Source organism: Balaenoptera musculus, chromosome 16, assembly GCF_009873245.2.
Source record: "Balaenoptera musculus isolate JJ_BM4_2016_0621 chromosome 16, mBalMus1.pri.v3, whole genome shotgun sequence".
NCBI lineage: Eukaryota > Metazoa > Chordata > Mammalia > Artiodactyla > Balaenopteridae > Balaenoptera > Balaenoptera musculus.
Genome location: NC_045800.1, coordinates 25,091,021 through 25,115,289, shown reverse-complemented (window position 1 = coordinate 25,115,289; position 24,269 = coordinate 25,091,021). Strand labels below are relative to the sequence as shown.

General features: G+C 39.0%; 1 protein-coding gene across 5 annotated transcripts in view; it reads right to left on the bottom strand.

Moving 5' to 3' along the window:
* CFAP43 (cilia and flagella associated protein 43) overlaps positions 1-24,269 on the bottom strand; it is a 104,064-nt gene that overhangs the window by 38,432 nt on the left and 41,363 nt on the right. For 3 of the 5 annotated variants that reach the window (XM_036829763.1, XM_036829765.1, XM_036829767.1), the window contains exons 11-19: positions 22,357-22,505; positions 20,676-20,779; positions 17,012-17,152; positions 16,029-16,201; positions 14,743-14,892; positions 12,557-12,687; positions 10,456-10,603; positions 7,865-7,966; positions 7,028-7,105 (exon numbers count right to left, since the gene is read on the bottom strand). In XM_036829763.1, the coding sequence (XP_036685658.1) occupies positions 7,028-7,105; positions 7,865-7,966; positions 10,456-10,603; positions 12,557-12,687; positions 14,743-14,892; positions 16,029-16,201; positions 17,012-17,152; positions 20,676-20,779; positions 22,357-22,505 (1,176 nt within the window). The remainder of the gene's footprint in view (positions 1-7,027; positions 7,106-7,864; positions 7,967-10,455; positions 10,604-12,556; positions 12,688-14,742; positions 14,893-16,028; positions 16,202-17,011; positions 17,153-20,675; positions 20,780-22,356; positions 22,506-24,269) is intronic. The other 2 variants (XM_036829764.1, XM_036829766.1) reach the window with 2 other exon arrangements.

Sequence of the window (24,269 nt, the reverse complement as noted above, 5' to 3'; positions counted from 1 at the left end):
TAGAGTCATTTGTAAAAATTCAGGGGCTCAGAAAGTTCACTAATACCTACACCTCTGAAAGGATTATTAAGGACGTACTGAAGTCAGAGGGTAGGTAGGCAGAAAGACTTATTAAGTCTAAATAAGATTTACACATTTTTAAGAGTTTTTAAAGGTACCAATTTGAACTATAATTCTAAATGATATCAGTGAGAGAAAGTGGGGAAGCAGAAGGAGATGAAAACGTAAAAACTGAGAACAACATAAGCATACTGGGGCTCTTATCTGGAGGGCAGATATGGTATGATACACGCTAAACCAGAGCTTCTCCAACTTTAATGTGCCTATGAATCACCTAGGGATCTTGTGAAAATAGCAGATTCTGATTCAGGACATCTGGGATGGGGTCAAGATCCCAGGTGGTGTCAATGCTTCTGTGTTCTATACCATTGAGTAGGAAGGCACCAGGTGATGTTAAAAAAAAAAATAGGAGGTCAAGCATGTGAGTTAGAATTTTATAAGAAGAATATATTTATGACTCCCAAAATAGTTGAAAAAGAAAAAGAAAAAAGAATAACAAAAAATGCACGAGCAATCCAAGCACATAGGAAAGAGGGAAAAAGAAAAAACTTGGAAATAGGTTAAACAGAAAGCCCAAAATCAAATGGCAGGAATAATGTGTAAACATATCAATAATTATAATAAATGTGGCTAAACTCACCTATTAAAACTCTTAGATAGAATTTAAAGAAAACAATCCAGCTATATACTGATTAGAGCACAGAAGAAACTTGGAAATAAAGCAATGGAAAAAGATACGTAAATAAGTGCTAGCAAAAGGAAATACAGCAAAAAATATTAATATAAAAAAATCAAGGGGCTTTCTTGGCGGCGCAGTGGTTAAGAATCCACCTGCCAACGCAGGGGACACGGGTTCGAGCCCTGGTCCAGCAAGATCCCACATGCCGAGGAGCAACTAAGCCCGTGAGCCACAACTATGGAGCCTGCGCTCTAGAGCCCACGAGCCACAACTACTGAGCCCACACACCACAACTACTGAAGCCCACGCACCTAGAGTCTGTGCTCTGCAACAAGAGAAGCCACTGCAATGAGAAGCCCGTGCACTGCAACGAACAGTAGCCCCCACTCGCTGCAACTAGAGAAAGCCCACACGCAGCAACAAAGACCCAACACAGCCAAAAAAATTAATAAATAAAAAATAATAATAATAAAAAAGTTTTTTAAATCAAAATGTAGAGTTAAGAACATTTAAAGAGACAAAGCTAAATATTCATAAGGATAAAAGAAACAATCTACCGAGGTGATCTGTCATGTACATTTTTGTATCTAACATACATATGATAAAAATACAATGATAAGTTGCCAAACTGCTAATCATATCCTAGAAAACAGTTTAAATAGCAGAAACATAAACTTTACTAACTTAACTAACAAAATTAGATTGATCTAATAGGAATTTAAAGAACATTTTACCCACCCTCCCCCTCCAAAAACCCAGAGAATAAATACTCTTTACAAACACATGGAACACTCACAAAAGACCAGATACAAGACCACAGAGATAATCTCAACAAGCTTTATTTACTGAGCATAGTGAAATAAAGTTCAAAGTTAGCAACAGAAAGATATACAAAACAATCTATAAATAATAGACAAAACAATCTGGAAATTAAAAATAGAAAAATACATACACTCTTGTAGAAAACCCTTTGGTTGATATGTTCAAAATGGAATTAGAAATATTTACAACTAGGCAATAATGAGAAATTGCATATCAAAATCAGTGCAATGTAGTCAAAGTGGTACTCAGAGGAATACTTATGGCCACATGCATACTAGAAAAAAAAAAAAGAAAAGAAACCACATTTTCAACTAAAAAAAGTAACAAATGAGGAAAAATAAACCTGAATGAAGCAAGGAAGAATGAATAAAATTCTAAATTGATCAAATCCTAAATTTATAAAATGTATAGGTATAAAATTCTGTATAATTTTCTCTTATAATAACAGAGTCAAATCAATAAAACTATACCTGCTTCTTCAAAAATGTTAATAAAATAGAAATTCTGTTGGAAAGTGTGATCAAGAAAAAAGACAAAAGGCATAAACATACAACATTAGGAATAAAATAGAACTATAACTAGACTTAAAAAATAGAATATTATATAATTTTATATTAAACATTTAGATGGAAAACTTTCTAAGAAAATATAATTTATCAAATCTATACCTGAAAAGAAATAGAAAACTTGATAAGACTAAAGACCACAGAAGAACTTGACACAATCAGAAGAAATCAACTCTGCAACAGACATCAGGCCCAGATAGTTTTATATGTGTGTGGGAGGGCAGGAGGGCGTTGTTTATCAAACCTTAAAGAAAAGGAGAATTCCCATTCTATACAAACAATTCCAGAGAATGGGAAAAAAAGTAGAAAGCTACTCAAATCACTTGATAATGCTGATACCATAATTAAACAAAGAAAGTACAAGAAAATTAGACCAATATTACTTACAACTAGAAATAAAAAATTCTTAAATAAAATATTAGCAAATTGAATGTGGTGTACTGCTTCAAATGACCAATGTCTATCTGAGGAATACAAAGAATACAAGGCATTTGATAAATTTCACAATAAAATTAACAATAAAAACTCTTAGATTTTTAAAATATATCATTTCACTTGACCCTCAGAATAAACCAACATTGTTATTAGGAAAAACAAAAACAGAAAACAAAAAAACAAACAAAAAAAGACTCTTAGAAAACAAGGTATAGAATGGCATTTCTTTAACTTGTTAAAGGCTATCTAGCAGGAACTACAGCAGGCATCACACTTAAAAGTTAGAAGCATTTCCATTGTTAGCAGACAAGCATGTCCACTGTCAATGACCACTATTACATTAGAAGCCCTTACCATAAGATAAGAAAAAGAAATAAAGTAATATAGAGATTGATAATAGACACATGATATTCTGAAGATATGATAGTCTACTTAGACAGTCCAAGAGAATCAATTGACAAAGCAATAGAACTAAAAAGAGAATTCAGCAAGGTGGTCATATATAAAATTAGTAATATTCATATCCAGTAGTATCCAATTAGAAAATGTTACAGAAAATATTCCACTCACAAAAGACCTCATAAGAGATGTATACAAAGTCACTTTTAGACTATAAAACTTCACTAAAGAACTTGTTAAAAATTTGAATAAAGATATATATTTATTTATATGTAATATATAATATATAAGATTTATATATTTTATAAATATATACAATATATATGTATTAAATTTCAGAGATGGCAAATAAATTCTTCATCAAATCACACTGTAAGCAGTTATTCTCAATTAAAATCAAATCAGAGATTTTGACAGAGCTCAACAAGCTAATTTTAAAATTCAGATGAAAAAGTAAGTGCGCACAAAGAGGCCAACATTTTCTGAAAGTGAAGAGCGAAGGGAGAATTACTTTCAAGATATAAAAACATTTTATAAAGCTATAGCAATTAAAATAGTTTGGAATTGGCTAAGGAAAAGATCAATGCTCAATATTAGAACATAGAGTGTCTAGAAATTATTCCATATTCATGGGAATCCAGGGATTGATGAAGGAGGCACTGCAAATCAGCGGGGAAAGGATGGTATATTCAATAAAAAGCATTGGTGAAATGTGCTATTTATTTGAAAAAATAAAGTTAGATCTATACCTCATATCCATTCACAAAAATAAATTACAGGTGAAATAAAGGAGTATCAGGAGAAAATACGTGAGATTTGGAAGCCTTTAAAAATCATGCACATAAAGCAAAAGTTATAAATGATCAATACACTTGGATCATAATTTAAAATTTTTGCATTTAAAAAGGTACAGTATAGGGACTTCCCTGGTGGTGCAGTGGTTAAGAATCTGCCTGCCAGTGCAGGGGACACGGATTCGAGCCCTGGTCCGGGAGGATCCCACATGTCGCGGAGCAACTAAGCCCATGCGCCACAACTACTGAGCCTGCGCTCTACAGTCAGCGAGCCACAACTACTGAGCCCGCATGCCACAACTACTGAAGTCTGTGCGCCTAGAGCCTGTGTTCCACAACAAGAGAAACCACCGCAATGAGAAGCCTGCGCACCACAATGAAGCGTAGCCCTGGCTCGCCGCAACTAGAGAAAGCCCACGCACAGCAACAAAGACCCAACGCAGCCAAAATAAATAAAATAAATGAATTTATATATATAAAAAAAGGCACAGTATAAAAGTTGAGACAAAACAGAAAATATTTGTAGTATATTTGGCTGAACCATATAAAACAGCAATCTCATGTGGTTCAACCTAATAATAAGGGCTATCTCCAGATTTGCCTAATGCACGCCTCCATGCTCTTTTCCTCTTCCAGCTGAGTGGGATGAGATCAAGCAAGGGAACCTTAGAAGCCATGTGCTAGAGACAGCAGAGTCTCTGTCAGCTTGGGTCTCTGAATGACTGCATGGAACAGAGCAGCTGCTGACCTGAACACCTACCCAGAATGATTATATAGGGAAGAAATAAACTTCTCATCCCTATGCCATTATATTTTTGGAGTTTGTTTGTTATCACAGCTTAGCTAACGCTAATTATTATAAAGAAATATAAGTTAAAAATAAAAATAAAGAACTTCTACAATCAACAAGAAAAAGACCAGCAACCCGATAGAAAAATTGGCAAAGGACATGAACAGGGAATTTATAGAAGAGGAAATTCAGTCTTCAGAGTTATGAAAAGATGTTCAACCTCATTAGTAATCAGGAAAACAAAAATTAAGGGGAGGAAATTACCAAAGAAATAATTAAAGAACCTTTCCCAGACCTGAAAGAGGCTTCTTGTTAAAAGTGCTCCAGTGCCTAGCACATGGAAGAGACAAGAAAGCCCAAACAAACTAGGGTCCTGGTATGAAACAGAATGACACACTCAAATGGCATAAATGGGGAGAGGGACCTTTAAAACAGATTTGGCATGGTAAGGGAAATCAGCAAGGCATGATAAAGCATCTCAGGCGAGCAACCACGGGAAGCTATCACCACTCCCAGGTCTGAAAGGCAAGGATGGGAAGTGGTTACTAGAACCTGGGGAGATCAGTAGCTGTAGGAGAGGGCTAGCAGTCACTGCCAACTCATAATACCACAGAGAGGAAACTGGAGAAATAAAGACCCTGACCTTGTCTTCTCCTGCCCCTTGATCGTCTGCTGATGCCACTCACTGTCTAAACCCAAACAGAAGACAGAGGCAAGAGAGCTCACTGATGCCATCCACAGAGGCCAGCCTCTTGGGGCTAGGAGCAGGGTGAAAAAGGGTGAAGAGTATGTCTGCATCAGCAAATCAAGAATATCCATCAAAGGTATGAAGGTGCATATTGTAAAATTTCCAAACACCAGAGAAAAAGAAAGGATCCTGTAAGTTTCCAGAGATAAAAATCTGGTTACCTAGAGAACTGGGAATCAAAAAGATATTGAATTCTCTAAAGCAAACACTGAAAGCTAAAAGACAATGGAGCAAGTCTTCAAAATTCTGAGGGTAAATCATTGTATTTGAGAAAAACCAGGTCTCAAAAAATGTACCTCCTATGTACCCTTTCTCAAGAACAGAGCCAAAGCATTGTACACCTCTAGGGGGCAGGCACCACTCACAATGTATTACATTTGAATGACACTAGCGCAGCTGCATGATAAATGATGTTCCCAAGTATGGGCCTGCACAGCAGTCCTGCTTAGAAAGCTACTGGAAGATGCACACCAAGAAGACAAAGAAAAACACACAGGACTCTGGAAACAGGGGCTCTAACTCAGGAGGCAGGTGAGACAATTTCCCAGGAAGATGGACAAGAGAAGTCCCTAGAACAGCAGCTGTGTGCCTGGTCTAGAGAGCAAGGTGTGTAGACTAGCGCTGGAAGATAGAAAGCTCTAGAAGGGAGGTCTCACACACACACACACAAAAATGCACTGACAGATTGATTACCTCAGGTATCTAGCATTTTGAGAGAGTTTAAATAGAAAGGCTTAATCTAAAACAAAGGCAATTATTAATTCCAGGAAAAATAAAGTTGTAAAAATGGAAAAGTAATCATAATATACCATGTGGCTCAGCTTTGAAGAATATTCATATAACTATAATAGTGTACCTACTGAGTATTGATTTATGTGCATACAGTAGTGGTGGAGGGTGTAAAAGAATCTGAGTACTCATCTTCCATACCAGAAAGCCCACAGCGAGTGTCAAAATAGAAATATCAAGAAATAGCAGTATTAAGAAGACCATTACAAAGATGGAGGTAAATATCCAAACAAAAAGGCTGAAAGAACTGAAAACATTTACCTCAGGATTGCAGGAATCATAGTGAAGAAAAGTAGATCAGGTGCTGCTAGAAAAACATTTTTTTAAAATTTATTATTTATTTTTGGTTACATTGGGTCTTTGTTGCTGTGTGCGGGCTTTCTCTAGTTGCAGCGAGCAGGGGCTGCTCTTCATTGCGGTGCACAGGCTTCTCATTGCGGTGGCTTCTCTTGTTGCAGAGCACGGGCTCTAGGCGTGGGCTTCAGTAGTTGTGGCTCGCGGGCTCTAGAGCACAGGCTCAGTAGTTGTGGCGCACGGGCTTAGTTGCTCCACGGCATGTGGGATCTTCCCGGACCAGGGCTCGAACCCGTGTCCCCTGCACTGGCAGGCGGGTTCTTAACCACTGTGCCACCAGGGAAGCCCCAAAAACATTATTTTTAATTACATAACTCTGTATTATTTAATTTGTAAAAATGTAAATGTATAACTTTGACAAAAATAAGTATTAAAGACAGTATTTGGGGAAGACAGGGAAGAAAACCACTGTTTATATGTTGTATGGTATGATAAAAATTATACCCTATTAAAGTGCCCCAGAAAACTAAGCTTACAGGCAGAGAAAAAAATGGGGTGTAGTGTCTCATGCTGGGTTGAACAAAATAAAGTTCAAAACGTAATTTTAGACCAAGGGCCAAACGTATTAGTACATGGAATCGCAACACTTACAGTTTTAGCAAGTGCTTTGATTCCTCTTTTTATCTCTTTCCTTTTGTTGGAAAACAGTTTAACCTCGTTTTTGATGGCCTGGAATGGAGAAAGTACATCATTTAAACAAGCAACAGGGACGACAGGGAGATGATAGATACATATATACATACTTAGATACATAGATAGCACTTCCCTAGAAACAGAAATAAGGAAAAAAATTAAAGACTGATAATATAAAGTGTACATGAAATAATACCACTGCAATACTTTGCTTAAGTCTAAGTTGCTGCTATGTAAGTGGCCACTGAAGCAACTTGGAACTGAGGTCAATGATGAGGCCAACAGAAAGAAAATAGTCTAGTGAAAAATTAAAGAACAGTTGATAACAGAAAACTAGTCTGCTATTTTATTGGGAACTTGAGTGTGACTAGATAAGCAGGCTAAATCCAGACACAAGCTGCCACCTATGTCACCTTTCTGCACATCAGAAGCCACAATGTCTCTTCTGTTCCGGGCCCACCCCTTTTATTTAAGCCTACCTTGCCGCATCCCTCCAAATGTACTTCAGCATGAGGTATCTTAGTTCATTCTTTGCTTTGGCCTACCTGGACACTTTTCTCGGGTTTCGTATTAGCCTAAGTACAGCACTTAAAGCTCATATAACTTAATCTAAAAGACTGGGCCGTGTTTAGTGTGTTTGCCTGCTTTCAGGGAAGGTACACTTATACGATGTAATGGTCTGCCAAGTAGTATCTCTTTCCACTTTCTAACTTTCCAAGGGGTTTCACAGGAAACTAATCTATTTGGCACCCCTACAAAGCATTATTTCAAACTTCTCTCATGTTTTATAAATACCTCTTGGCTTTTTTGTTGTATCCAGGGAATTTCCGCCGTATTATCAACTTTGACTAATTCCTCTTGTAATGAGTCAACGCTTAACCTCACATTCTCATTTATCTTAGAAGAAGACAGACATATCTTAAATTAAAAATTCATCAAGTTCTCCTCCCACCCTACTTCATTTAATTGCTTTGAATCCCTCTTCACTTGTTGCATTTTAAAATATACTACCAAGCATTTTGCCTGCTCAAGATGTAATGTTTAGTTAATTTTATTCCTTCCATTCTGTGCTCATATCAGCCACACTTTTCACTGAGAAAGCAGCAATGATCAGACAGGTCACACGTTCACCAGATCACTCTTGGCCTTCTTCCTGGTACTGTAGACCAAATGCTGCTGCCTATCGAGGCCTGCCCCACCATTTGTGCTTAGGATCTTAATCTTTTCCTCCTTCTTGAAGGCTTTGCACTTAAAAAAAATTTCCATCACCCTTCTGCATCATCCATTTCTGCCTTCTACTGAATCTTTCCCTACAGTATCTAAACATGCTCTGGAATCTCCTGTCCCAGGAAAGCTACTCTCCACTGACCACCACATTCCGCTTTAGCTGCCGCCCTATTTCTGTGCTCCCCTTTGCAGCAAAAAATCTTGAAAGAGTTTGGAATGTCACACTCTGCTGGTTCTCCTGCAACCTCACTGGCCGCCCCTTCTCAATCTCCTTCGCCTCCCTGAACTCTTCTCCTGGAGTTCTAGAAGTTGCTCTATCTTGGTCCCCTTCTGTTTCTCACCATCCACTCTTCCATGATGATCTTACTCAGCTTTATGGCTTTAAATTCCATTCATATGCCCTTGACTCTCAAATCAACATCCCGAGTCCTGGACTCTCCCCAGAACATCTACACAATGGCGTACTTGGTATCTCGCTTGGATGTCTAACAGTATTCTCATGCTCAGTCCAGGGAACTGATTTTAGATTCCCTTCTTTCTCCCCACAGTGGCTCCCCTCCCCACAGTCTTCCCCTTCTCTGTGAATGGTACCTTCTTCTACATAGTTCTTCAAGTAAAAAATCTAGGAGTCATCCTTGAGTCCTTTCTTTCCCTTTCCCTCTATGTCCAATTCATCAGAAGTTTTGTCAACTCTACCTCTGCAAACTGCCTGGAAACTACCACCTCTCCACAACACTCTTGCACCTCTGTCACTGGCACCTAAGCCTTCTAACTCCTTCTCTGCTTCTACTCTTGTGCCCTACAGGAATCATTCTCCACACAGCGGAAGTAATCATTTCAAAAATGTAAATAAGATCTTGTAAATCCTCTGCTCAGAACACTTTAATAGGTTCTCATTACATGTAAAATTATGTCCAAATGCTACCTGGTTTACAAAGCCCTTCTTTACCTGTTTCTTTCCCACCTCCAGGACCTTATCCCCTACCACTCTGTCCCTTGCTCACTTCAGCTGCACAGGCCTTTTTTAGGTCTTCAAACGTGCCAAGCTCTTTCTCCCTCTGCCCTGAGTGCTTGTTCCTGCCCCACATATTGGCACATTTCTTTTAAGTCAGATCACAGCCTTTCTCCATGGAGGGGCTATTCCAGCCAAACATTATCACACCAACCCATTTTTATTTGGTAAATAGATCTTGTTACTACTTAATTTTTTCTTATTTATTTGATTATTTATCTATCTCTCTCTGCTCACACCCAACCCCCAATTAGCATGTAAGCTCTATGAAAGCAGAAACTTTTCCTATCTTTTCATGCCTGTATCCCCCAGAGTCCAGCACTTTGTAGGCACTCGATAAATATTTGTTAAATGATTGAGTGAATAAACGTTCTCTGGCTAGACACATCCTAAATAATGTATGTGATGTAAAAGTATAGAGAGACTAGTTTGAACAAGCGCCAGAATTGTAGTAGATTTTTTTTTTCAAGCAAGCCCAGACAGATCTTGTACTATGGTTTAAATGAGATCTGAAATGTGATATTTGTGATTGCTTTGAGAAAGGCTGAATATTTTCTCTTAAATGTAGTGCATGCTCTTTTTGAAAATCATGAGCTATCTGGATAAAGAGGAATATTACTAAAATATCTGCTAAAAGAAAACCACAAGCTGAAAACTGATATCTGATTTAGGAAGGAAGGAAGGAAGGAAGGAAAGAAGGAAGGAAAAAAAGAAGGAAAGAGGGACTTCCCTGGTGGTGCAGTGGTTAAGAATCCGCCTGCCAATGCAGGGGACAGGGGTTCGAGCTCTGGTCTGGGAAGATCCCACATGCCACGGAGCTACTAAGCCGCTGCGCCACAACTACTGAGCCTGTGTTCTAGAGCCCGCGAGCCACACTACTGAGCCCGCATGCCACAACTCCTGAAGCCTGCACACCTAGAGCCCATGCTCTGCTACAAGAGAAGTCACCGCAATGAGAAGCCCATGCACCACAAGGAATAGTAGCCTCCGCTCGCCACAACTAGAGAAAGTCCGTCCGCATGCAGCAACGAAGACCAAACGTGGCCAAAATAAATAAATAAATAAATAAAATTTAAAAAAAAAAAAAAAAGGAAAGAAAGGAGGGAGGGAGGGAGGAAGGAGAAAGAAAACTATAGTGAAACTCAACTGCATGTTCAGGTTCTGATCCCAAATCCAAGGAATCTTTTTTTGCTATACTTAAATAATCATTTTCCTCATCCATGGTGTTCTTCAGGTAAGTTGAAAGTTGCTGGCTATATTCAAGAATTTCATTGGCTAAGTTTCCTCCAAACTGCCTATATTAATAAAACAGAAAACACATAGGCTACGAAATCACAATTTGAAAAAGACACTTTTAGCAGTATTATTTCCAGATACCTAACCATTTCTACGCAAAGAAATACGTGGATAGTTCTCACAGTGTCCTGGAGTTATTAGGACTCTGCTTCTTAGAGGACAGTACTTTCATGGGCTCCAGGACATGGCAAACTTCTTGACCTCTCTGGGGTCATCTCTCTTCACACTGTCCCCATACCCTTACTCTACATGCCCTCTGTACCCATCCGCCCCGGTCATTGCGCAGAAGAGCCACTGCTCTGGTTGCACCCTCGGAGATAGTAGGTGCTGTGCTGCTTCACATATATAATCACATCACCACATTCAGTCCTCATAGCCCCCACCCCACACTCAGGAAAGTATTATTACTTCCACTCAATACACCAGGGCATTTCAAACTTCAGGCACATCAGCATGGCCTGGAGGGTTTGTTAAAACAGATTCCTGGGCCCCACCCATAGAGATTCTGATTCGAAAAGTCTGGATGAGGCCCAAGAATATGCATTTCTAACAAGCTCACAGGTGCTGCAGATCCCACCTTGAATAACATGGTTACAGATGATTTAGAGGGGTTGTCAGGTGCCCTAAGGTCACAAGTGCTAGACCAAGTTTTCAAACTCAACTTTTTTTGAGTCAGAGGTCCATGAGATTAACTGCCAATGGATGGAAATGACCTCACTGCCGTGAATAGGGCTCCAGCACATGTTTGCTGTTGCCTGAGATGCTATGTGATCCCTTACTACAAAGAATGCATTAGGATTTATATACTGAGATACAGGTTAGTGTTTTATTCAGGATTCCACATATAAAATGGGCATGATGATACAGTCAGTCATCAAATGGGTCTTTGAAGTAAGTGGCGACCAAAATTGCTATGATATAGAATCTCCATAATATGTAACATTTCACAGTGTCACTGAGATACGCCATGTTTTATTATTGTTTTGCTCACAGGAGGCACCGTGAAATAGTATTTTTGTGGAAATGAATTGCACATTGACTAGTGACGTGCATCGGCAGATCAAACAAGGTAACATTTCAAGTCCAGGGTGTCACCTTCATGTTCTCTATGCCCTTGCCATTATCTGTATGCTTGGCTAATATTTGTTTATTTAGGATTTTAATTTTAGTCTAAGCAAAGTCTAAATAATTTAATATTGTCTAGGCAAAGTCTAATTAGGAAAGTAAACGTGTATGTGTTTACAGATACATACATACCTATGTCAGGTTTTTTAGGGAAAAATAGGAGCTTTAAAAATGATCTACTGTTCAGAATTGTCCTCATTCCTTGTGCTCCTCCAACAGATGTTATGAAAGGGAGGACTGGTCACTTCATAGGTCTTAACTGGGTCTTCTTATTTTTTGTATTTTGATGCTTTGACATCTGGGGTCTTGCTAATAACCTTGGAGGAAATGCCCCTCCCAGGACCAGCAATTCATAGAGATGGTAAACAACTAATCTGGAGCTCACCTTTCAAATGCAAACCCACTAACTCAGAGCCCACATCCCCAACCAAGTCCTCTATTGGGCTTTCACACTTGGTGCCACTATTTCTATCCTAATCATCCCTGGGTCAAGTGCCAGAAAACTAGCAGCAGCCCCTATGGCCCTGAACCCACTGAAATTATCCAAACTAGTCAATCCTAAACCTGCCTGCTCCTTCCCATAGAAACCATAATGAAGGCACTTTCCCTGCTCCCTCTGCCTCCTTACCCTCCCTGGTGCTTCCCCATGTGGCCCCCCCCCCCCCCATTGCATGGCATATCCCCTCCTCTTGGGATCATTAGTATAACAATCTTTTCAATGGCAGTTGTCTCCTGTTGTGTTGGTCTTGCTATTACCTAAATAATAACAACATCTTTATTTTAAAACACCGTATCATGTGAGGTTGCTTACTGTATACTGTACTTACCTCCATCTCAGGTTAACAAGGGTGCTGTCATCCTTCCCATTCACCAGAATGCTTTGTCCATCCATTGAAATTCTCACCGATTGAATTCCATGCCCCTGGTGAGAATGACTCCGACACCGAACAAATGTTTCCTTAATAGTTTTAGGAACAAAGTACAGAAATTACAAATGTCATTCTACCACATGGTTTTTCTAAGGGGGTTACGTGCACTCTTGCTTGTGGATAAACCTTTTTCTATTTGTTAACAGCATTTTAGTTGGTATGGAGTAGCCTCTTAATAATACATAGCACTGAAAATTCCTAGTACAAAATACATTCACCAGTACTGGTTTGTTCTCCCTTCTGTGTAATATGGAAGAAGAGGGATTATCATCAATTTATAATAGGAAAATCAGACACAGAGAGTGAATGGACTTGCTGAAGACTACGAGAAGGGGCCTTGAGCAAGCAGTGCGGGCAAATTCAGATGCCTTCAAGGATTAGGCAAGTTCCCTTTACGTGCAGAGAGGCTGAGTGTGATGACAGAAGGTGATGGGTTCTGTGAAGAATGGCAGAGGATGCCAATTAAACCAGTTTAATTAGAACCCGAACAAATCACTAATTGGTACACAGTGCAATGGTTTAAACTTTTTGACTAAAAACTGAGATTTCTTTGTCACACTAGTTATCAACCATGATGCCTTTAAAATGTTTTTAATTTTTTGAATAGGCAATATATTCAAATGTTTCAAAATTTAAAAACTATAGAAGAGTAGGCAGTGAAATCTCCTTCCTGCCCCCATTCCCCAACACCTCCCAAAGGCAATCAATATTATTAGTACTTTCAATATCCTTTCAGAGTTTTTTTAATGTACATAAACAAATTTTTATACAAACAATTTTTAACATAAATTGTAGCATAATATGTATATTACACACCTTGCCTTTCCTCCTTAACAATATATCTTGGGATTCTTTCCATATCGTTTCATAAAGATTTCCTCATTCTGTATTACAGCATAATATTCCATACTTTATTTATATACTGTTTATGTACCATTATTTATTTATCCAGTCCTCTGATGATGGACATTAGGTTGCTTTTACAAACAGTACTGCCATGAATAACCTCCTATATGACGTACTTTGCATAGAATCACCCAGAAAAACTCTGACGTCTTGCCACTATCAGTTGTAGCGTACATTTACAAATCACTTGAATAAGAGACAATGTAGCAGAGTTTGCACATTGTTCACCTAAAAATAATTTCTAAGGGATTTAAGATTTTTCCTATATAATAATAATATCACTTTTGCCCAACTGTATTCCAAATATGCTTTCTTGCACAAGTGAGCAAGGAGAGCTGGATATGCACAGCCAGGACCCAGTTTACCTGTGGCCCCATGGGAGAGTGTCATGCGGGGTGATTGTGATGCTTCAGGTGTGTGGGGTTGATCCCTGGGTAAAAATAACTGACTGAATTAAATTAAATTGATAACCAGTACTACTTGGTCTCAAAACCTAGAAAAGGATCTTTCACTTTTTTGGGAGAAGAAACTATTTTCATTTTTTCAGAGATCTGAGAAAAATGGAAATCAGAAATGGTAGTGGTACCGGTGATGTCGAGGTCTGCAAGTGATAGGGGAGGACTCAGTAAGGGCCACACCCTTCTCCCTTATGCTCTTCTAGCATCACATGAAGAGTCAGGTGGGGGGGTGGCAGCAACCAGCCTAGAGGCCCTCCAGGCCAGGGAGGTAGCCGTAATCAACCTTAGGTTTGCAAAGCAATTCACTATTTCCAAAGAAGTTTTGCATGTACCCTCTCACCAGCTCTCACCAGAATCCCACAGGGTGAGAGCAAGCAAGGCTTCCTTAAAATTGCAGAGGAGCAGCTGAAGCTCAGTGAGGCTCAGTGAGTTTCCAAGACACACAGTAAGTGGTGACGGAGCTGGGCTGGAGCTCACCTACTGTATCCCAGCCCCCTGTTCCTTCTTTGCAAGATCTCAGTCTATTTGTTGGCGTTTCCTCCCTTAGAGCCTCAAACCTTAGCACATAAATACACCCAGTGTTGGAATCAATAACACCATTAGGGCTAAATAAGTTGTGAGTCAATTAACTTAAGAGTTCCAATTCCTATTGTAAGAGCTTTTGTTCCTTATATGAGATCAAGACACACATCCCATAACCGTAAAAAAAAAGGAGTTTACCAAAGTATGAATATCTCGGATACACAGAATTCCACATTTAGCTATTGTTATGAGCCACAGTCCATGTGGAGACAGAGAGAGCATTCCAGGTCCGTATTGTTTGCTTTGTACTTTTTGGTATGACTTAAGAATGCAGATACCACTATGTTCCTGCCAAAGAAAATGACCACATTATAGAAAAGATCAGGGGAGCGGTAACTTGGGGTTTGCAGTTGTGCATATATAGTCAGATTCAAATCCAAAATCACTGTCATTGGAAATAAACTGATACATGATAAAGTGGGCACCTGTATTTGCACCACATTTTCCATCTCTGATTGCAAGGAGAAGTTCGTTTTGGCCAACTAAGAAAAGTCTTCTTTGTATGTTAGCTACTATTAAAAATCCCAGCCTACAACTGACAATCTTTATTTCTCACTAATCCATTTCATATACCCCTGTGCTCAAGTCAAAATAAATGAGTCAATTTCCCCCCATGTTTCTCATGTATGCCCACCTTCAAATCTCTGCATGTGTTGTGACTTTTGTCTGGAATGCCCTTCCCCAACCCATCCCCACCAAGTTGGCCCCCCTCCCTACATCAGGAACCCCACCTCCCTGCCAAGATTGTACGCAATATTTCTCATGTCTAAATCTGACCTATTCTTCAAACTCCAGTGCAAATATTACTTCCACCAGGAAGCTTTTCTTGAATCCTCCTTACGATAAACCATTTCTTCTGTCTCTGAATGTCTTTGTCTCAGACCTTGCTGATGTTGTCTACTCTGGGAGAGAAGCCCTTTGATTGAAGGATTTAGAAAAGGAAGGGTGATAGATAATCTGGGTCAGTGTATGTAGCAGGAAATGACACAGTATGGGAGAAGTTTGAAGAGAGTATGATGAAAGGATGCCAGAAACATAGTTTAGGTATTTTGTGCAATTTTCTTTAGGACTCAGGTACAAAGTTCCACCGAAAATCATCAATCCTGTAGCTCCTGACACCTGTGGAACAGATTTTCTAATGATAGATTTTTAAAAAATAGTTTTGAAAGGCACTAAACTAATATCGTGTCGTCTGCACTTTTATCTGACAAGTATGATGTTGTAAGTGTGAGGTTGCTCAAATGTATTTTATGATGAATTAACAAATCATTCTAACATATATCTAATTCAAAGAAATTATGTTACTATAATAAAGACATTTGTTAACTGGACTAGAGTGTTAAAGCATGGATCACGTCTAATTGATACGATGTGTCAATCTTGACGGCTAAGAAAAATGATAGCATGCTTAGGTTTTGGCATACTTTTTCAGGAAGAAGATAGCTGCAGATGTATGGCACTTGGTTACAGAAGCCATATATTCGGTTACTTTGAAAGTTCAAGACAGCGGAGGACAGAGCGTGCTCTATCTCATACACGAACTTATGAATGAATGCATCTCTCAGCCTCCCTCGTTCATCAGCAAAGCTTGCAGAAACTATAAGATTTGGGGAAGAAGAGAAATCACTTGCACCATATATTGACTTTATTTTTTAAAAATTGTTATGAAAACTATGAAAAGCAAAATAAAAAAGTTAAATGCTCAATTAATGCAGAAACTATTAGGAGATAAAAATGATTGGAAAGCAACTTGGCTCCGTTAGAAATACTTGAGTATTAAATGACTAAGAGTGAGTAAAATATCTTTTATAAAGCCTTGGTTAATTTTATCAGTTAAGTAGAGACACAGCATTAAAAGAAACTCATGATGGTCTAGAGAGTCTTAAGACACAAAAGTACTTTGAGGTTTTTGACTCTCTTATACTCTATATATTTGCAAAATAGCTAACCAGATATATTTGTTATCTATTGATAAAACAAAGAAAGTGTCTATTTTATCAGACCTTTTTATCCCGAAAGCTTTCTTTATAATTTTATCAGTGAAAGTAACTACACAGTAACCTATCTGAATTTGACTACGTATGTTTAAGGCTACAAAAAAGAGACATCACAAAATGACAAATCGATTTGACAAAAGTGACAGTTGATCCTGTTTTTTCTCTGATAATAAGACAGATTCATATGAATGACAGGACCTAGAGGACAGTCCACATTTCATGTTATTTAGCAGCCACATCAATTTCACTTTGTAAGACAGAGAAAAGGTGGTGGCCATTTTAACCTCTTCACATGTTAAAAGGAAAAAAAATGCTATCACCAGAAAAAAAAAAAAAAAAAAAGAAGGAAAGCTATAGCAGCTATTCAACTGGATGCCCAGGACAGAATTTGTTGCTCATTTTTTCTTTACCTTGTGGTAGTATTTTAGGCAGAGTAAATATTTCCAGCCTGCTTCTTCCTGTTTCTGGAAGTGGGGAAAGCACCATCACTTCTACTACATCTGTTTCCAAAGGAGACACTGTGGATATTTGTAAAATGCCTTTGCCCACCTCTGAAAGCAAATGGAAATCAACACCACAAGTCATCGTTGATAAGTTTATAGAATCTTTTATACTCCCAGGTAAGATATCACATTATAGAACTGCCTTCACTAAATCTTTAGATCCAAATTTATTTACTGGATATTTAAGTGGCATTTAAACATAAGTGATGGAAACATTTTTGATGAACAGATGGGGGCTTCTCCACGTTAGATGTCTGGGTTGGCAGATTCAATCCAGCTTGGTTGGACTCAGCTTCTTTCCAGCCTGAGAGGCCTCCAGAGTCTGCCATGTCCACCCCACTCAGCAGTACCTGCATGCTCTGGCCTCTTGAATGTCCACTCCAGCCATCTGCCCATTCCCGATACTGAATAAACTCAGGCATCAGTGTTCTTTGCATTTGTAGTCAAGGTTTTGCGGGTGTGGTGGGATTACACATGCCTTTGTGAGTTTGTCCTCCAGAAACCCAGGTAATCTGACCTCTGCAAGGTGCTTGGGGCCCACCTTGGATTCTCTCCAGATTCACTACTGCCACTCTCCCCAGGGACTGTTCAGCATGTGTCCACTTTCTCAGGCCCCATCTCAGCCCCTCCCCTCAGGTGTTCACTGGATGACCTTTCCTCTTACTTAACGAGGAAGACAGAAAACATCTGACACAAACTTGACCTCAACTTTCTTATCCTGAATCTCACATTTTCTCTCTGTTTGTTCCCATCTTCCCGCTTCATTTCTTGACATTTTTGTAGGAAAAAAATGTAACCCTTTCCATCTGTGATTTTGAGCCCACACCTCCAATATCCTATTACACCACATGCTATCAATTACCTCTTTTAATTTTCTTGTGTCTTGTACGGCTTTCCCTATTCAGTCCTCAAGACTCCCCTATCTTCAAATTAGGACCTTCCTTCAACCCTGCTAATTCTAATTCTCTTTTAGAAGTTACTAATTCTCTTTTCTCCACTGCAAACTTCTAAGAACAGAAGTTGCTACTTACTGACTTCCTTTTCTGACCTCCACTCCCTCCTGAACCTCTTTGTCTCTCTGTTCCAGAGGAATAGCTGTCCCTGGGCTCACACAGTGACTGCCTCATCCTAGCCCTCACCCCACTCACACTTCTGCCATAATCCACCCCTTCACGTAGCCTTCCTTCTTCAAGCTCTTCCTCGAGTGGGTGACTCCCAGTTCTCTCTTTACTCTGGTCCATCCTTAGTTTTCTTCACTGCCTTGTCTTCCTCTGCCCACAACTTCAGAGTAGGTAGCTTTTCCCATCCCACACTCTGACTGACCAGATATGTTGAAAAATGTAACATTTAGGCAGGACTGGTACCCATTCTGAGGTCAGCCATAGGTCCTACCACACTCCATGTCATCTAATTTACATATTTAGGTTACCTGTTTGACCTCATTAAACAATTGGATTTGCTTCAACTCTGTCTTAAACCATCTCATCAGCTTCCATGATTTCAATATCAGACTTCTATCATTAAACTTTGAACTACAAATCTTCATTTCCAAATTTATGGTAAAGATTCCCAAATGAAGAGTTTATTGGCTTCAACTCTACAGAGCTTGTCAGCTCACCCCATCCCTCTACCTCCATAACTTTCTTTTTCCCTGAGTTTTTACTTCAATTGATGACAGCACAAACTTCCACCATCCAGGTTACAAACTTTGGAGTCATTGCTGATCACTCCCTTTCACATATAATCAATTATCAAGTCCTACCAATTCCATCACTCAGAGCTGTCCCCTCCTTTCTCTTCCCATGACTGCTGCATGGGCTCGTGCATTGTGGATAATATCACAAGCCCTGAAGCCGGTCTTCCTGAGTCTGAGTCCTGGCTCCACCACCACCTACCTTCATGGCTTTGAACAAATACTTAACCTCATTGTGTCTCAGTTGTCTTATGTTTAAATTGGGCATAACAGTAGTCTCCACCTCATGAAAGTTGTCTGTAAGAATTAAATGAATGAACACGTGCCAAGTACTTAGAATACTGTCTATCACATGGTAAGGAATCCCTCAATAAATGTTGGCTATTGTTATGATTAGTATCATTTCTTGCCTAAGTTACTATAATATTATAGTTTCCTAACTTGTCTTTTTTATTCCATTCTCTTGCCTTTCTGCTCCAGCCTTCACAGTGATGCCAGAGTCGTCCTCTAAAAACCAAGTCAAATCACACCAGTCCCATCTTGAAAACATCTGATGATGTGTCATTAACTACAGAACAAAGTCCAGACTCCTTGGAATGATGTTCAGCGTGCTCCACTTCCTTTCAGACTTTGTCACCATGATCATCATCTAGTAAACTCTTATTTACCTGTTACACCAGACTTCTTACCATTCCAAGTGCCTTTGCTGAAACTTTTGTCCCAAGCTAGAATACCAACAAGCCCCATCCTCCACTACTTTAAGTCTTTGGAAAACTCTCCCCCAGTCCTCTGTGCCACTCCATCACTTCCACTCCTTTCTTCACACATGGCAGAATTAATTGCTTCTTCCCCTGAGCCTACGCAGCTCTCTGCTATTCCTCTTCCACTAAATTGTCTCCTTGACCTTTCCATGCTCCCACAGAGCCTAGGTTCAGCATCTTACAACTAGCAGGCACTCAATTTTTAAAAATCAATACATAGGGCTTCCCTGGTGGCGCAGTGGTTGAGAATCTGTCTGCTAACGCAGGGGACACGGGTTAGAGCCCTGGTCTGGGAAGATCCCACATGCCGCGGAGCAACTAGGCCTGTGAGCCACAACTACTGAGCCTGCGCATCTGGAGCCTGTGCTCCGCAACAAAAGAGGCCACGATAGTGAGAGGCCCACGCACCGTGATGAAGAGTGGCCCCCGCTTGCCGCAACTAGAGAAAGCCCTCGCACAGAAACGAAGACCCAACACAGCCAAAAATAAATAAATAAATAATTTTTAAAAAAATCTAACAGAAAATTGTGCAAAGGACAGGAGCACATTATTAAAAAAAAAATCAATACATGGATTTTAGAATATACATACATATTTTGTATGTAAAGCCAGAAAGAAAAGTATTAGTTCTTATTATTTATCACCTAAGTGCTATCTCACCTACCAAATCTGTGGTTTACCTGGGCATTTGGATGCACATTACTGCAAAAGCTGGATGTCATTTTGTTTAAAGAGGAAACTCTAAAGATGCACGGAACAAAACTTTCTTTAGATATCTTAATTAAATAGAGATCAAATGTTATTTAAAAAGTATTTCAGGGATAAACCAACCCAATGTTCCTTTGTAGTAACATTAGAAACATTTAGCCATTTCATTAATTCATTAATTGATTCAAGAAGATTTATTTACCATCAACTATGTACCAAGTACATGTACCGAAACCTCTACATATGATGTGGGAATTCTCTTAAGTAACTTTGAACAGTTATTTAAATGTCTCTGTTTTAGAAAACATGCTACAAGTAATTGTTTCACCATAGCCCCATTTTCACAACTTTAAATTCTTTGGAATAAAGTGACCAATATTTTAAGTTAATAAGCATTCTACGTAAGTACCTATGAATCCAAGAATCTGAAATAAGCTTGAGGGTTTGGCATTGATAACAAAGACGTGTCCTTCTGATGTTCCAACTAATAGATACATTCCCCTCTGGTCATACCTAGAAAAGAAGAAATCTGATTATCAGATTCTACTTGTTTCACTAATAAGATGGTAAACAAATTTATTGAATGACAGCGTGGAGATACATCCAAAACCATTTATTCTTATGGTTTGTGATTTTTAATATTATCAGACCTTATAAAAGGCAAGTGATTATATATAAATGTAATCATTACATTCTAGGCTAATACTGTTTCCCAATTGCAACTTATAAGTACATGGTCAAGAAGATTCACTAAAAATGGGTGACTATTTCATCATAAGTAAATGAAATATGACAGTAAAGCTTTCTTAATATTGCAAGTGGACATAAACAATTGTCAAATTAGTGATGAGTGGAACATTCCAATGCCTCTCAGTACCCATCCTGGCAGAAAGAGGAAGAATGTAGTGAAATGTTTCTATCCTTTCATCAAACTGGAACAAGTGGGAAATGCAAATTAGGGTAAGAGAGAAAGATCTGAAAAAGGAGCACCAAAAAATACGGTACAGAGGAGCAGAATGTAAATGGAGGGAGACTACAGATCCTTCCCCACTGAGCCAGAGGCAGCAGAGCTTGTAGGAACAACGCAGATGGTGGAAACCCAGCCCTTCCCGGCACTAGTTGAGTAATCTTGGGCAAATGCTTCCCTTAACCTCTCTGAACCTAAATTATCTCACTTGTGAAATAGGAACAAGCATAATACTTTTCTGAATGTGTGGCAAATATCACACTCAATAAGCTACAATGTGTGACAGCACCTTAAGCTGTAAAGCAGGGCATAAATGTCATTTCTTATTAATACTTACTATTATGATATAATGAAAGAAAGAATAATAACATGAATCTAAATCCAATGCTCTATGCTGTCTTCTTAAAAGTATTGCTTCAAAAAATTTGAAATCAACTAAATGTCCATCAGTATATTATCTTTTAAAAATTATGGTATACCCATATAATGGAATACCATGTAGCTGTAAAAAAGAATGAGGAAGGTCTTCATGTGTGGATAGAAGACTTTCTCTAAGACATACCATTAAGTGAAAAAAAAAAATTGAGGTGCAGAACATTGTATATGGTTTGCTGCCCTGTAAGAGCCAAGGCAATGACTCTGGAGCCCAACTGCCTCAGTTCAAATCCTAAAACTTGCCATTTACTATGCGTGTAATATTAATTATTATTTAAATTCTTTGTGCATCATCTTCCTTATCTCTAAAATGGACACAATAAGAATATCTATCTCATGAAGTTAATACAACAGAAGTGCTTGGCACACTCTAAGTGCTTGATATGTATTCATATAATTAAAAGGAAGTACTTAACTTTTTTGCTTGTTTGTGAATAAAATATATCCAGAAAAAAGACATGAGAAATTGGTAACAGGCTGCCTCCAGTGAGGAGAACTGGGTATTCGGGGACAAGCGTGGGAAACTGTACCATACACTGCTCTGTACTTCTTGAAGGTAGAACCGAGTCAATACATTAATTTTCAAAACAACACATGTAAAACTTAAAATTAAAAGAAATTAGGGCTTCACTGGAATTCTCAACAGACAGGCCTGACAAAGTTGCTGCCAGAAGCAGGCATTACTTACAGGAGGTGCTGCACGGGCGATTCAGAGAGATAGGCCGTATGAACTGAGTGAGGGGATTCAACGTCCTGGATGTCGAGGAAGTGGACAAAGCCATCCTCGGTCCCCACGGCTGCAGAGAGGGAGGAGGGAGAGCAAGCCAGAACTGTTGCCTGTTTAAAATAAACGCCATACAGAAACAGACTCACAGATATGGAAAACAAACTTGTGGTTACCAAAGGGAAGAGACAAGGAGGGAGGGACAAATTAGGGGTATGGGATTAACAGACACAAACTACTATACATAAAACAGATAAGCAACAAGGGTATACTGTAGAGCACAGGGAATTATACCTGCTATCTTGTAATAACCTATAATGGAGTATAACCTGCAAAAATACTGAATCACTATGCTGTACACCTGAAAATAACACAGTATTGTAAATCAATTACACTTTAATATAAAATAAAATAAAATAAAATAACCCCCCAGATGCTCAACTTCACTGTGCCAGAAAATGAAACCTGTTCTCCCTCACGTAAGAATTCTACAGTTTATTTGAAAAGCCTGCAGAACAAGAAGAGTGGCAAGTGTCGTGTGGTATTACAGATTATACACTCAACATTCTTCAGCTAATCGATAGCATAAGAAGTCACAGCAATCTGTACATCATACTCTTTTACCCTAAAATTAGAATGATAAAAATATAAGGAAATTGCTTGAACTTTAAACCATGACTTCATTTTTATCCTTAAATGATTGCGAAATGATTATACCTGATAATAATGAAAAATAAAATAAGAAATTTAAAATATATTCCTAGCATCTTTTGGACATTTTATAGAATGTTAGCGATTTTTAAAAATCAGCATTCATCTGCTGGATAATGGTAGATCCTGAGATGGGGGCATAACTGAGGAAGACTTAAGAAAATAACTATTGAGTTGGCCAAAAAGTTTGTTTGGGTTTTTCCATAAGATGTTACAGAACTTTTTGGCCAACCCAATATATCACTGGACCACGTGGCCTGTCACCAAAGAAATGCATCACAGATTCCTGCTTATGTCGCGATCATTTACAGAAGATGATGTCTAAGAGAATAAATTTTTTGTCATGATACTTAAGGAATCAGATTCATTCCTCTATAGTTGTCACTGACAAAGCCCACTGGGTTTCCCGGGAAAAATAAGATGGAATCTAGGTGGTAAGGTCTAACCTCTTCTTTTGTGCTTCATCTTGTTTCACTTGCTCATCGGGTGCTGTGTGCAGCAGTCTTGCACCCAGCACTTCAGACCAGGAAAATGACACCTCAACTCCGAGGCCGTGTGGAGACGTGCTGCCAATGACACCTCAATTCAAGATGGCGGCAGTGGCGGGCAGTGCGCAGAGACACTGCACCCAGAACTTGGATGTGAAGCCAGAGCAGCACAGCTGCACTAGCCCCGCGAGAGCTCCAACCCCCCACCCCGTCCCCGCAATGAGGAGAACCATATAGAGCATCCCCACCCATCCCCTGTCCCAAACACGTGTGCTCTAGAGCGAGAGCTCCCACCCCTCGGTTCTCTGATCAAAGAATAAAACTTTCCTTTGTTTCTGAACCAAACTCAGTCTCAATCTATTGGCACGGGCAACACCAGAGAAGAGGACCCCTACTGGGGCCCAACTTGAAAGGGTTGGTAACGTAATTACATTTTGTAGTTTGTTTTGAATAAAATAATGGAATGTTAGAAATAGAAAAGATCTTAAAGAGATCATTGTTTTGCAGACTAGAAAATGGAGGCAAAGAAAAATGTAGCAATTTGCCCCAGGATCCCATAGCTTGTAACAAAGCTCAGAGGAAAACTCAGGTGTCCTGCCCCATTAGAATGCATGGTTTCCCCATTGAGCAGGTTTTCATTTTATTTTTTAAAGTGAATTTTCCAAGCCTTAACCAGTT